Consider the following 15,128-nt stretch of genomic DNA (forward strand, 5'->3'; position numbering starts at 1 on the left):
GGACGTACTCACCGACCTGGTAGAATGCGCCTTGACAGGGAAGGGAAGAACCCGTTCCCGCAACGAATAAGCCTGTACAATGGTCTGTCTGATCCATTTGGCAATGGTCGCCGCAGACGCAGCCATACCCTTCCGAGGTCCCTCAGGAAGGACAAAGAGAGAGGCTGCAGACCAAGGAAAATGGATGCCTATTAAAACTAATGGGAGGCTTCGGCAAGATGGCTGCCGACATGTGCTCGGAACGATCGTTTGCCACACACAAGATGGCGCCGCAAGGCGCCAAAACCACTACATAGCATGCTGTATAAGCACCCACAGTGAAGCCAGACATGCTGCCCACACCAAAAATAGCGGATCGGCGGTTTTTAACCCCCGCAGCGGTCTCCGTATGTGTCTGTACCTCCAGCACCCAAAAGTGACCTTAGGGGAGGGACCCCCAAAAACCCCACACAGCGCTGCTGTGAGAGAATAAAAACCCCTGCAGGGACCGGGACCAGGGAGCCCAAAAAACGCACAGACATAGAGGACACCACAGACACACAGGACTGCTGACCCCAGACAGAGGCCCCACACAGAGTGTACTTACCTGTACCCGATGGCATGGGGTGCCTCATATCAAACGGGAAACCGCCGCCCTTAGATGGCAGGGGAGTGCCGTCAGCCAGAAACGCAGGACGCTAGTAGTGCACGGACGAACCTATGCTGTGTCCAGTGAGGTAGCCACCTCACAGGCTGCATCCCTGAGGACAGGGATGGGTCGTTTACGAGGCCAGGGCAAACACATAGCCTGCGAAACGCTCAATGGAAGGCTGGGATTCCATCTGACCCTCTGCCCTGGAAAACCAGGATGGCCAGTCCGATTCCCAGCTCCGCAAACGCCGTCTTCATCCGAAGATCCAACTAACTAGCGCTGATAAAATAAACAGCTAGCAATTTAAAGAAAAAAAAAAATGGATTTTTGTAAAATCTTACCGTAAAATCCTTTTCTCTTAAGCTCATTGACAGACGTAGTCCTCCTTGATTAATATCAACTCGGGTTATACTGCCCTCTACAGGAGTAGGACTAGACAGGAAAGAAAACGTTCTGGCCACACCCTAGGGGCAGTCCCAGAGGGTATATCCTCTCACTTCCTGCTACAGCAAATCAGTTATGTCACAAAGCAGTGTTTAGAGAATTTAACCCAACCCAACTCAAAAACAGAGGGGCGGGTACTACGTCTGTCAATGAGCTTAAGAGAAAAGGATTTTACGGTAAGATTTTACAAAAATCCATTTTTCTCTGTCGCTCATTGACAGACGTAGTCCTCCTTGATTAATATCAACTCGGGACGTCCCAAAGCAGTGCCACAAATGAGGGGTGGGATAACAGAAATCAAAATCCAGAAGGCCCAACCGGAGCCAACCAGAAGCATCAAGGACTCATTGAGCAAAAAGATGAGACCTAAGTGAAAAAAACCCAACAAACCCTCGAGGTAGACTAACGGTCTCCTCAAATTGCGGCCTGCAAAACCTTGCGGCCAAATGAGGCATCCGACGATGCCATCACATCAACTTTATAAAATTTTGTAAAGGTATGAACCGACGATCAAGTAATCGCCTTGAAAACCTGGACCCCTGACGCCTGATGGTGGAAGGCCCAGGAAACACTAAGCGCCCGAATAGAGTGCGCCTTAACAGGGAACGGAGGATTCCGACCCTTAATAGAATAAGCCTGTACCACCGTCTGACTAATCCATTTGGAGGTAGTCGCGGCAGATGCAGGCAACCCCTTTCTGGGGCCATCCGTGATCACAAAAAGTGAATCCGTCTTACGGAACGATTCCGTAGTCTTCAGGTATACCCTGATTGCCCGAACCACATCCAAGGAATGCAACGCATATTCCTGAGGATGATTGGGCTTAGGACACAAGGAAGGTAGCACAATATCTTCATTCAGATGAAAATCTGAAACCACCTTAGGAAGAAAGGATGGCTTCGGATGAAGAACTACCTTATCCCTATGAACCACTAGATATGGGGAATGGCGTGATAATGCAGCCAGTTCTGACACCCTGCGTGCAGAAGTGATAGCCACCAAGAAGGCCACCTTCTGGGATAATGTCAGCAAGGGAATCTCCCTGATATTTTAAAAAGGGAGGTTTCTGAAGAACCGACCAACACCAAATTAAGATCCCAGGGTGGTAAGGGCGCACTCACTGGCGGAGCCAAGTGCCGCACCCCCTGGACACCAAGGAATGAGTAGCCCAAGGCTTCTGAAAGAAGATTGCTAATGCTGAAACCGGACCCTTGATAATGCTCAAGGATAGTTTCTGCTCAACCCCCTTTTGCAGAAAAGCCAAGATTCGGGTCACCGAATAGGTACGTGGGGGAAATTCCAAAGATTCACGCCACGCGATATGAGTCTTCCATGTGCGATAATAGACTTTGCTGGAAGTCGCTTTCCTTGCTTTAATTAGAGTAGGAATAACTGAAGCTGACAACCCTTTGTCCTTCAGTACCTGGGTCTCAATAGCCAGGCCATTAAAACCAGCGACTGTAAAGCACGATGGAAGATCGGTCCTTGAGACCGCAGATCCTCCCTGAGAGGAAGTCTCCAAGGAGCGTCCGCGACTAGCCTGTCCAAGTCTGCGTACCCGGCTTGACGAGGCCAGCCCGGAATTTCCAGGATAACTGGAGTTCCCTCCACCTCTATCCTGCGGAGAAATCTCAGCAGCAATTTGAGAGGGGGGGGGGGGGGAAGACATACAGTAGCTAATACTGCCTTTACAGGCCGTTCAGCGCGTCTGCTGCGTCCGCTAGAGGATCGTGGGTGCGAGCCCTGTTGAGCCAACCTACCAACAGATCCATATCCGGGGTGCCCCAATGAAGGGACAGCTGGTGAAATACCTCTGGATGAAGAGACTATTCCTCTTGATCCAGAATCTGACGGCTGAAATAATCTGCCTGTCCACTTCCGTGATAAATATTGCGGAGAGAACTGGAACAACTGTTCCCCCAATAAGAATGTTGGCCATTTCTATGGTCGCCAGGGCACTCTTGGTGCCCCTTGGTGATCGACCTAAGTCATGACCGTGGCATAGTCCGATTGGATCCGAACCGGGCTGCCCTGGAGCTGTTCGGTCCAGTAAATCTGGTCGCTCTCAGTTCCAACACATTTATCGATAACCTGGAATTTATCAGAAGAAATTACTTCCCCTGGCTGAGCATCGGAGACCGAAGCCACCAGACCAGAGCCTCCCTGGTCCGCTCACTCAATCGGATCCGATTTTCCAGGGAATCTGGATTCCGATTCCATATGGGAAGAATCTCCTCCTTGGAGAATTCGGGTATGAGACTGGGCAAACGGTACTGCCTCTAAGGAGGCGACCATCAATCCCAGCCAGTTGACGGACAGCAACATCCGAATCATTGACTGAATCTTCTGGAGTTTCTCCGCATGGAGAAACACTCTTGCCAAGGATGTATCCAAAATTAGGCCCAGATAGTTCAGTCGCCTGGTGGGAACCAGGGATGATCTTTGGGAAAAGCAACGAAAACGCTGATGTCCTGCGAAGATGGGGATATGAAGATAGGCATCCTAAATGTCTATGGACGCCAGGAAATCCCCCTGATGCAGGGAGGCCACCACTGTATGGATGGACTCCATCTCTACCAAAATTGGACGCACCTAGCCCTTTTTCCTGGGCATTGTGAACAAGTTTGACTAGAACTCCTCCAAGTAAATGGGAACTACCACTGCTTGTTGTATCAAGCTGTCCCCCGCAAAGCTTTTTAAGCGACCCGGGGATGTTGAATATTGGAAGGGAAGAATCGCACCGGTGGAAGTGATCGAAACTCGATCTTGTATCCCGACCATATGACCTTGCGAACCCCTTTATCCGGGATTCTGGAAAGCCCTGGATCCGGAAACCGGTGAAGACGTCCCCCCACCCCAGAGATGGGTGGGGCCCATTCTATCAATCCAACGGGATAACAGTGGTTTTATTTAGTCTGGAAATCGGTGAGTCCACTATTGGTGATACCGTCCATCTTTGAAATGAGGGATTCCTCAAAATCATAGCGCCTAGCAATACGTTTGGAAATAGCAGGGGCTCGTTTACGGACGACCCCATTTGGGCAAGGGAAACCCTTCGCCATTTTGGTAGGCTTGCTAGTACCAAAAAAGGAATACGAGTCTCAGCTACCTCTGCCGGTGTAACCTCAAGATTTAAGGTTTCCCGGACAGACACAACTAGTGCTTCCACCAATGCTTCTTGTGCTATGGCGGAGGCAGAAGCGTCCACCTCACTGTCTGAGGAGACCGTACCTGAGACAACAACCCCAGAAAAGGGACTGCAATGACCAGCTCAGAATCCGTATCTGAGGTATCAGATGACATAGGGGTAGGCGGGGGTCGCTCTTCTTGACCCCCGTCCCTGACAGGCTACCTCCACCCGGGATACCAAAGACTCCAAAACGCTGATAATGCATCATCACAAGTGGGGTACTGGAGGGTCCTGCGGCCACCCTGAGGGGATAAGGTGGGGATACATGTGTGGCAGGGTTCATGTAACAAGACACTTGCCAGCAAAACACAAAAAAATTAATTGCAAGAAAAAAACTTTTTTTTTTTTTTTTTAACTTAGTCCCCCAGCGCAGTAGCGCCCCTCAGTCTACCTGCTTGGACCCCTCAGAAAGAGAGAGAGAGAGAACGAGAGAGAGAGACCCCAAGGCTCACCTGATGCACAGAAGTTTCTTATCAACCTGCTTCCAGCACTGTCTGTTACAGACAGGAAGTCTTTGGCTTGCTTTCCCTGGGCCAAGGAGGCGGCTCCGCCCCTTTACACGCCTTCCGGCGCCTCCCAATTACTCCATGAGGTGTTTGGTCACCTCAAACATGGCCGCCCCCATGCTGGAGACACGAGGCTACGCCAATATGGCGGCATCATGCGATCTGCAGGAAAATGGCGGCGGCTTGCAAGCTAGCAGCGGACTGCGGGATGTGTGCATTTGGCCTGTGCGGCCTGCGGAAGTGCCTCTGCCTGCGGGAGGTGTCCTCGGCCTGCGGGAGGCTGTGTGGCCTGTGAAAGTGACCGGCTTTCTGGAGGGATGGCGATCTGTGGCTGCAGTAACTCAGGCATAGGCATCGGCCTGTGTACACACTGGACAAGGTAGGATACCTTTTACTTCAATAGTAATGCCTTTTAGTAGTCTGCCACTGACTTCAGTCACCCTTACAGTCATATAGTGACTTTAGATCGTCAGCTCCCAAACCAAGCCTCCTGGTTTCTATTCACAAAAATCACACTCAAATTGGGGGATCTGTGACCTGTTATAGGATAGAGGGGAGACCCAGAAAACCGAGTGTCCGACCATCCCAGAGAGAGGCCCGCGTCCACCAACAAACCCGACAGGGGGAGAGGGGGAACATTCTACTCACCATACCGGAACCAGGCGGGCGCCAACTCCTGACAGAACCCCTCTCCACCGGGGTGGGGGGGCTGTCGCCCAATACGGACGCCGTGACTCTGTTGGTCATTGGCGTCCAGGCGAGACGTTTAACTCGCAGGGTCAGTCCCTGTCCAGTGGGACTATGTCGCGGCCAACCCAGCGTGGAGCTATGGCCTGCACGCGCTCGTAGGCTGAACTGGGGTGACCACTGGATCTCAACATCCAGCCCATCGCCCAGTTTCAGCGTACTTGCTTGAAGATCTCACAGGAACACTGGAGAAAAAAAGCTGTCTAAAAAAAGTATTTCTAAAAAAAAATCCTGCCAGGACCGAAGATCCTAGCAAGGAATCTAGGTCCTTACTCCTAACTAGACAGAAAAAAATGATATCCTGTAGCAGGAAGTGAGAGGATATACCCTCTGGGACTGCCCCTAGGGTGTGGCCAGAACGTTTTCTTTCCTGTCTAGTCCTACTCCTGTAGAGGGCAGTATAACCCGAGTTGATATTAATCAAGGAGGACTACGTCTGTCAATGAGCGACAGAGAAATACATTTTCAGAAAATAAATCATAAAAGAAAAGAAGAAGGCTGAGACTGTAGCCTCAGCACAGGGAAGCCTATCCACTCCTAAGCTATGCAGAAGACAAAATGAATTGGGATGGCTACCTGCGGTGAGGAAGCAATACCCCATTAGTGAAGACTGTGTGAATGGGCGGCGACTGTCGGAGGACGAAAGAGAAATAGAACGTATGCAATTGCGACACAAATCATATTGTAATTGAATATTATTAGAACTTACCGTAAAATTATTTTCTCTGAGTCCTCTGACAGTCGCCGCCTACTCATACAGTCTTCACTTATGGGTATTGTCCTTATCCATAGGGGTAAACTAGGCAAAAGATTTTTGTTAAAATCATACATAAAAGCATTTGCATGTACACACCCACAGGGGGCTGTCACTCTGGACCATACCCTCATGCTAGCAGCATTCTCAACTCAGTTTGATAGCAAGCAGTATATAGATCCAACAACCCCAAAAGAGGGGCGGGGGCGGCGACTGTCAGAGGACTCAGAAAATAATTTTATGGTAAGTGCTTACAAAAATTCTGTTTTCTCTTACGTCCTCTACAGTCGCCGCCCACTCATACAGTCTACACTTATGGGACGTCCCAAAGCAGTGTAGACTTGAGGGGTGGGAAACCAACCGCCACAAGGGTAAGGAAACACCCAGGTCAGAGAAGGAACCTTATCGCCAAGATAAAGGTAAAAAACACTGGGTAACAGGAAGCTCAACAGGAGCAACAAAACCCAGGAAAGCAAAAAACCAGGGGGTTAATCCCCCAACAGGAAGGGACAGACGCAAAACTGTAACGTCCCCCTAAAGTACAGCCGCACTCAGAACTGTGCGGCCAAAGGAGGCATCGGCCGACGCCAAAACATGAAGTTTGCAAAATATGGTAAAGGTATGCACGGCCGATCAAGTCGCCGCTTTGCACATCTGGGACACCGACGCCTGATGGCAAAAAAATAAAAACCCCAAGACACACTCACCGCCCTGGTAGAGTGTGCCGAAACAGGGAAAGGTGGAACCTGTTCCCCAAGCGAATAGGTACAATCATCTGCCTGATCCATTTAGAAATGGTTGACGCAGACGCAGCCGTACCCTTCCGAGGTCCCTCAGGAAGGACAAAGAGAATCAGACATTCTGAAGGATTCAGTAGACGACAGGTAGACCCTGAACGCCCTGACAACATCCAAGGAATGCAAGGCAAATTCCTTAGGGTGCTTAGGCTTCGCACACGGCGAAGGCAAAACAATATCCTCAATGAGATGGAAAACAGAAAACCACCTTAGGAAAGAAGGATTGATGAGGTCGCAAGACCACCTCGTCCCCAAGGACAACTAGGTAGGGAGAGCGGCAGGACAAGGCCGCCAACTCAGACACTCTGCGAGCAGATGTGATAGCCACTAAAAAGGCAACTTTCCGTGACAGTGACAGCAGAGAGAACTCCCTGATATTTTCAAAGGGAGGACGTAGGAAAACGGACAGGACCAGATTCAAGGCCCAAGGAGGTAACGGCGCCCTCCTAGGGGGAGCCAGATGACGCACACTTTGATCAAAAGTGCGGATCAAGTAATTTGATGCCAGGGGGCGCTGGAAAAGAATAGCCAGCGCGGATATCTGACCATTAATAATAGGCAGCGCCAAACGCTGATCCACACCAGATTGCCGGAAGGCCAACACCCTCGCCACCGAAAAGGAGCGAGGATGGAAACCCGGAGATTCATGTCAGGCAATATAAGCCTTCCAGGTACGATAATAAATCCAGAAGAGGCCTTCCTAGCCTTCAGGAGGGTAGGAATGACCGCCGACAAGAGACCTCGATCTCTCAGGACCTGGCTTTCAACAGCCACGCCAGCAAAGCCAGCGAATGTAAAGCAGGATGGAAGATCGCCCCCTGCGACAGCAGATCGTTTCGTGAGGGGAGCCGCCAAGTAGGCTCGACGACCAGTTGCATGATGTCCACGTACCAGGACCGGCGCGGCCAGTCTGGAGTCCCTAGGAACACCTGCTTTTGGTACCGAGGCCAACCTGCGAAGGAACCGGGACAAAAAGTGAATCGGAGGAAAGGCATAGATCAGACGATACTGATTCCACGGCACCACCAACGCGTCTGAGGCGTCTGGCAGAGGATCGCGAGTTCTTGCCAGGAACCTTTCCACCTCGTTGTTGAGACGAGACACGAACAGATCCACGTCTGGGGATTAGACTCCACCCATCTGTCCGCCGGGTCCCTAAAACGCCGGGCATTAGAGTGGCCATATTCAACCTGGACACAGTGTGGTCCACCTTATGGGCCATAGTCCAGCGCAAATCCGCGGGAGACGCGAAGGGATAACGGTACTCAAACCGCCTAGGGAACCACAAAGTTGCGCTTTAGATTGTGCCAATGTTCATTCACCATTGCATGAAATCCGGCGTGACAGAGAAAAAACCTGAACCGATTTCCGGGGTCTACGGGTCCCAAAGGATGACCGCGTACCCTGCTGGTGGGGCACATTCTCCAAATACAGCGGTTCTGTGACAGAACAAATGAGCGCAGCCATAGCAGAGTGATCTCCGGCAGCCCTGACAGGGGAAACTTCCCCCTCCTCCATTTCCCCCTCCCCCTCCGACTGGGAGGACTGAGAGGGGGTACACTGTCCGTGACAACCATATCAGAATGTGAATCAGAAGAAGGTGAAGGCCTGGCCCATATCCTAAAAGACCGTTCAGACATCAGCAGATCCACCTATGATGCTAAAGTCGCTAGTGCAGCGTCAAGGGAGCTTTGCTCAGAGCTGGGGGGAAATGGCTATCCTGGGATGCCATATTAAATCTAATGAAGATTTGGAAAGCGCTGGCCCTTTAAGTAGTAACCGATGCGGATCGCACCGCGAGGTACCGCAGCAGCAATAAAATAGTGTCACAAGCAACCAACAGGAAAGTGACTGCCAGCATGTAAAAAATGACCCAAGAGAAGCTAAAAGACCCCCAGAAGGCATACATACAACCTCTACGCTTTGCTGGAACGATCTGCAGTCTGAATAAAGGAAATAATGTCATCCGCTAGAGGACACAGACTAAGGGAAAATGGCTGCCTATGTAATGTAATGGGGAGGCTTTGGAAAAATGGCCGCCGAGCCCATGTATTGGAAGGACCGTGCCACATCCAAGATGGCGCCAGAAGGGCGCGAAATTGCTGCAGGGAGGAGTGCAGAGCCCATAATGAAGCTGAATAGCGCGCCCACACAAAAAAATAGCGCCCCCGTGATTTTTTGCAGCGGGCCGCCCGCACATGTCTGACACCCCCACAAAGTACACAAAAGGCACACATTGGGGAGAGGGACCCTCCGCCACCCCCCCACAGCGCAGCAGAACCGCAATAGTGCCCACAGGGACAGGGAGAGACTGGGAAGGACACTGACAGACATGAGGGGAATAATACAGACATCACAGACAGACTGTCATCCCCAACACAGAGGCCCCACAGACACCCCCCACATAGAGGGGTTACTCACCGACCAGCGATAGCATGGGTGCCGGCGTGAGACGGGAAGCCTCCCACCCCAGGTGGTGGGGGTACCGTCAGCCAAACAGGATGCTAGCTACACGCGGCGTACCGCAGTAGAGTCATCCTAGCGAAGTAGCCACATTCGCGGGCAGTGTCCCTGAGGACAGGGACAGGTCGTTTGCGAGGCCTGGGCATACGCATAGCCTGCAAAACGCTCGATGGCAGGCTGGGATTCCTTAAGGTTCTCTGTACTGAAATACCAGGACAACCAGTCCGATTCCCAGCTCCGCAAACGCTGTAGTCTTCTGATCGGACTAAGCGCAGGAACAAATAAAATTCTATCACGAGATAGAGAAAAAACACTTTTTCAGAAATAAAATGAAATAAGAAAAAGTAGAGAGGCTGAGACCGCAGCCCCAGCAAGGGAAAGCCTGTCTACCCCTTATCTAGGCAAAAGACAAACTGAGTTGAGAATGCTACTAGCATAAGGGTATGGTCCAGAGAGACAGCCCCCTGTGGGTGTGTACATGCAAATGCTTTTATGTACGATTTTAACAAAAATCTTTTGCCTAGTTTACCCCTATGGATAAGGACAATACCCATAAGTGAAGACTGTATGAGTGGGCGGCGACTGTCAGAGGACGTAAGAGAAATGACCTTTCCTTTTCAATCTGCAGCTCTGTAATTTTCTGAAAATACAATACAGTATGGCGACTTGGAGATGTTCTGTACACAGAATGTATACTGACCACACCCCAGAAACATTTACCGCTTGTGTGATTGGCTCACTGATTTTCCCAGAAGTCTGCACTAAGATACAGGTCAGATTTCTGGCATCCCCTGCAACAAAAACGTCATTTTTGGTGAGATACTCCCAATAGGAAAATCACATTTAAAAAAGGGATGCAGACCCCAGCAGCTTTCCTCATTCGTGCCCTGCAGCTGCACAGCTGATTGATGATTACGAAACCACTCCCATTAGACCCCACTCAGTACAGAGGCACAGAGGAACAAACAGGGATTTCTTCAGAATAACAAAAAAGGTAGGAATCTGCAACAAAGCTGGTTATAACCCTTGCAATGTACAGAGATCACCCAGAGGGGAATGTTTTATTTCTCAAAAGTGGAGTTACGCTTTAAAGCCTAAAAATACTCTGAAAATTAAGTTACCATTCCAGTTAAATCTTTTTAGTGATACCTCTGGCGAGAAATAATGGTATTGAAAGATGGTTGTGAAGGTTACCCGTTAAACAAGGTGCTATAGTGATTCTTCACCAGATACTGAACGAATGATCCGAGAGGTCCAAGATGCTCATATGGAACCTTGGTTGGCCAGAATACCGTCCACTGAAAAAGAAATAAGAATCTCTTATTTGTGTGTGTTAAATAGGCAGGCGCATTACAAGGGAGTAAGTAATGTCATTTTACTTTATCACAATTATTTTATCATAAAAGGCCTTAAATGGTTGTAATCCCAGACATGAAATCTGAACAAAGCATATCTCTCTATAGTGTGTACTTGTCTCAATTAAGTGTCATTTTGACCGCTAATTGATCAAATTGTGGGGAAAATTGATAAGAGAGCTCATTAAAATTATAGAATGAAGTTTATGATTCTGTGGTTTACAATTTTTATTCCATGTAACCACTGAAGTCACACTGAACGATGGGATCGATACACGTGTTGTCACGTTTGGATCCCATCCACACCTGACGATTTGGGATCGCGGGCAGAATCGCAGCAGTTCTGTCCGCGATTCAAAAATCGCACTGCAATCACTGAGCAACAAATGATATCACCTGGGATATATTTCAGTTATCTTGCAAACCTGGCCCGTTAGTGGGCCCTGAGTGCCAGGGTTGAGGCCCACTGTCCTATGTGACAGATTACAGGATTCAGCATAGCTGAACCTGCGATCTGTGTCTCTGTCACACAACCCCCTCCCCCCACACACGTCAGTAAGCATGAGGCATACATTTAACCCCTCGAGCACCAATAAAGTTAACCCCTTCCCTGCCAGTGTCATTATTACAGTAACAGTGCATATGTATAGCACTGATTACTGTAGTAATGTCACTGGTACCCCCAAAAGTGTCAAAAATGTCAGTTAGGGGTCCAATCTGTCCGCCGCAATGTCGCAGTCCCGCAAATAAAAAAAAAAATAAAAAAAAAACGCAGATCGCCACCATATTACTAGTAAAAAAAAAAAATAAACAAAAAAATGACAAATCTTTCCAGTAGTTAGTAAACGCAATAACTTTTGCGCAAACCAATCAAAATACGCTTATTGTTATTTACCAAAAATATGTAGCAGAAAACAAATTGGCCTAAAAAGTTAAAAAAAAATTAAAATTTTTTTTTTGGGAAGGTTATATATCAGAATGTAAATAATATTGTTTTTTTTTTTTCAAAAATGTCGCTTTTTTTTTTTTTTTTTTTTTTTTTTGCGGTACTGCAACATTGCGGCGGGCAGATCGGACCCTTTTTTTTTTTTTTTTTTTTTTTTTTTAAAAAAAGAAGGGTCCGATCTGCCCGCCGCAATGTTGCAGTACCGCAAGAAAAAAAAAAAAAAAAAAAAAAAAAAAAAAAAAAAAAAAAAATCGCAGATCGCCGCCACTACACGTAAAAAAAAAAACAAAAATCTTTCCCTTTGTTAGTAAACGCGATAACTTCTGCGCAAACCAATCAAAATAGGCTTTTTGCGATTTTTTTACCAAACATATGTAGCATAAAACAAATTGGCAGAAAATGTTAAAAAATGTTGATTTTTACATTTTTTTGGGGGGGAATTTCATATAAAAAATATTGTTATTTTTGCAAAATTGTCGCTCTTTTTTTGTTTATAGCGCATGATCACAAAAAAAAAAAAACGCACAGGTGATCAAATACCACCAAAAGAAAGCTCTGTTTGTGGGGAAAAAAAAAAGGACGTGAAATTTGTTTAGGTACAGCGTCGCACGACCGCGCAATTGTCCGTTAAAGTCACGCAGAGCCGAATCGCAAAATACCCCCTGGTCAGGAAGGGGGTAAAATCTTAAGTGGTTAAGGACTGCACCATAGCAGATTTACAGCTACAGGGTAGCCCTCCTGTGCAGAATCACATACATACATACACACATATATATATATATATATATATATATATATATATATATATACACATACACACACACACACGATTCTGCACTTCCGCCTGGGGATATGCAAGCTGCCGGTGGCCCGTTTCTACTGTAATTACTCACAACAGAAGCTGATCTGTGGGTGCCCGTTGGGCAGAGACACTGAACGTTGGGCAGAGACACAGAACGTTGGGCAGAGACACAGAACGTTGGGCAGAGACACAGAACGTTGGGCAGAGACACAGAACGTTGGGCAGAGACACAGAACGTTGGGCAGAGACACAGAACGTTGGGCAGAGACACAGAACGTTGGGCAGAGACACAGAACGGAGAGCTCCCTATGTAAACAAGGCACAGCTTCCTTCTGACAGGGATTGATGGATTTAACCCCCTCCTTCCCAAGCCTATTCTGACACTTCACTCCTACATGTGAAAATCTACCTTTTTTTTTTTTTTTTGCTAGAAAATTACTTAGAACCCCAAACATATTTTTATTAAAGAGGAAGTAAACCCTCCTCAGGAAGTTGTACCTATAGGTAAGCCTATATTAAGGCTTACCTATAGGTACTGTAAATATCTCCTAAACATGCACCGTTTAGGAGATATTTACCTTTAATGCAGCCAGTGACGTCACTGGCGCATGCGCTCTGAAGGAACGGCAGATCGTGCCGTTCCTTCAGAGCCCCGTGCCGTGACCGTCGGCTCCCGCGCGCGTGCGCGGGAGTGACGTCACCGCGGCTCCGGCCAATCAGATGGCCGGATGCCGCGATCCCGGAAGACGGGCGACTATACATGTCGCCCGTCATACAGGTAAGCGGACGGCACAGCGGGGGCTCGTTCTAAGGTAAGTATTTCATAATGAGCTAGTATGCGATGCATACTAGCTCATTATGGGTTTCTCTTTCAGGATTTAAAGAAGAGGAAAAAAAAAAATCTCGGTGTACAACCTCTTTAAGCAGAGACCATAGAGAATAAAATGGTGTGTGCTGTAATTTTTTTTTTTATGTCACACAGTATTGCGCAGCGGTTTTTCAAATGCAATTTTTTGGGGGAAAAAACAAAACAAAAAAAAAAAACAGTAGTTAGACGGGCGCTTTATCTTTTTTGTACGAACGTTATTGCTATCACAAGTGATGAACAACATCCCTTGTGACAGTTTGGGCTGTCATCCAGTCATGGTGGGTAAACCCAGCCCCCACCTTGGATCCAGTGATGAAGGGTACACCCAGCCCCCACCTTGGATGCAGTGATGGAGGGTACACCCAGCCCCCACCTTGGATGCAGTGATGGAGGGTACACCCAGCCCCCCACCTTGGATCCAGTGATGGAGGGTACACCCAGCCCCCACCTTGGATCCAGTGATGGAGGGTACACCCAGCCCCCACCTTGGATGCAGTGATGGAGGGTACACCCAGTCCCCACCTTGGATCCAGTGATGGGGGGGTACAACCAGCCCCCCACCTTAGATCCAGTGATGGGGGAGTACACCCAGCCCCCCACCTTGGATCCAGTCATGGGGAGTACACCCAGCCCCCCACCTTGGATCCAGTCATGGGGAGTACACCCAGCCCCCCACCTTGGATCCATTGATGGGGGGGGGGGTACATCCAGCCCCCACCTTGGATCCACTGATGGGGGGGTACACCCAGCTCCCACCTTGGATCCAATGATGGGGGGGGGGGGGGGGAGGGGTACACCCAGTTCCCACCTTGGATCCAATGATGGGGGGGGGAGGGTACACCCAGCTCCCACCTTGGATCCAATGATGGGGGGGGGTGGGGTACACCCAGCTCCCACCTTGGATCCACTGATTGGGGGGGGGGGGTACACCCAGCTCCCACCTTAGATCCAATGATGGTGTCTGCTGATCACACCCCTATAGAGATAACCCAGGTAGGTCATGATTTGTGATGACAGCTTGTCTCCTATTCCCAGTAATGCAGACTCCCCTCTTCTATAGAAATCCTACGGTGGAATGTCCTGTGTACTAGTCCAATCAATGTCATCACGTGCATCCCCCCCATGACAGCCTCCAATGTGCTGACCATGGAATGATCGTTCACCACCCCGCCCCTCTTACTGCGAAGAACCCCATAGACAGGGTGATGATCGTCATCCACAACAGGCTGGCTCTCTGGAAGTGAGCAGAGGCAGCGCTGCCAGCCGATGCCATGATGTCAGGACCGTGCACAGCTCCAACTACACACCGCCCGGGAACCTACACACAGCTTCCTATGTGACAGCCAATAGGGAGACAGATCGCTGACACTGAGCCAATCGCTGTGCGGTCCCGCCCCCCTAATTGAGAGCACCTTGCCTGCTCCTGTATTGGCCGGCTGATGGATCATGTATCTCTATTGTACCATTGACCCCAGGGGGCGGGCTAATAGTCCTCATTGTTTCTTAACCCTTCTGCTGCCACACATACATTATATTTGTACACATACACTATTAGAGTACATATTCAGTATGTGGTCACTTCAAGGCACATCACCAGAGTACATTACCGATTCTTTTATAAAAGT

The 15,128-nt window shown here is 49.0% G+C and overlaps 1 protein-coding gene across 1 annotated transcript in view; it reads right to left on the reverse strand.

Moving 5' to 3' along the window:
• The window catches only part of TMEM254 (transmembrane protein 254), a 42,197-nt gene extending 27,364 nt beyond the window's left edge, over positions 1–14,833 (reverse strand). Inside the window, exons 1-2 of the mRNA XM_082269349.1 lie at positions 14,684–14,833; positions 10,727–10,830 (exon numbers count right to left, since the gene is read on the reverse strand). Coding sequence (XP_082125475.1) covers positions 10,727–10,830; positions 14,684–14,776 — 197 coding nt within the window. The 5' untranslated portion in view covers positions 14,777–14,833. The remainder of the gene's footprint in view (positions 1–10,726; positions 10,831–14,683) is intronic.
• Positions 14,834–15,128: the final 295 nt, after the last annotated feature.

Source organism: Pelophylax lessonae (assembly GCF_965119305.1).
Source record: "Pelophylax lessonae genome assembly, chromosome: 9".
NCBI lineage: Eukaryota > Metazoa > Chordata > Amphibia > Anura > Ranidae > Pelophylax > Pelophylax lessonae.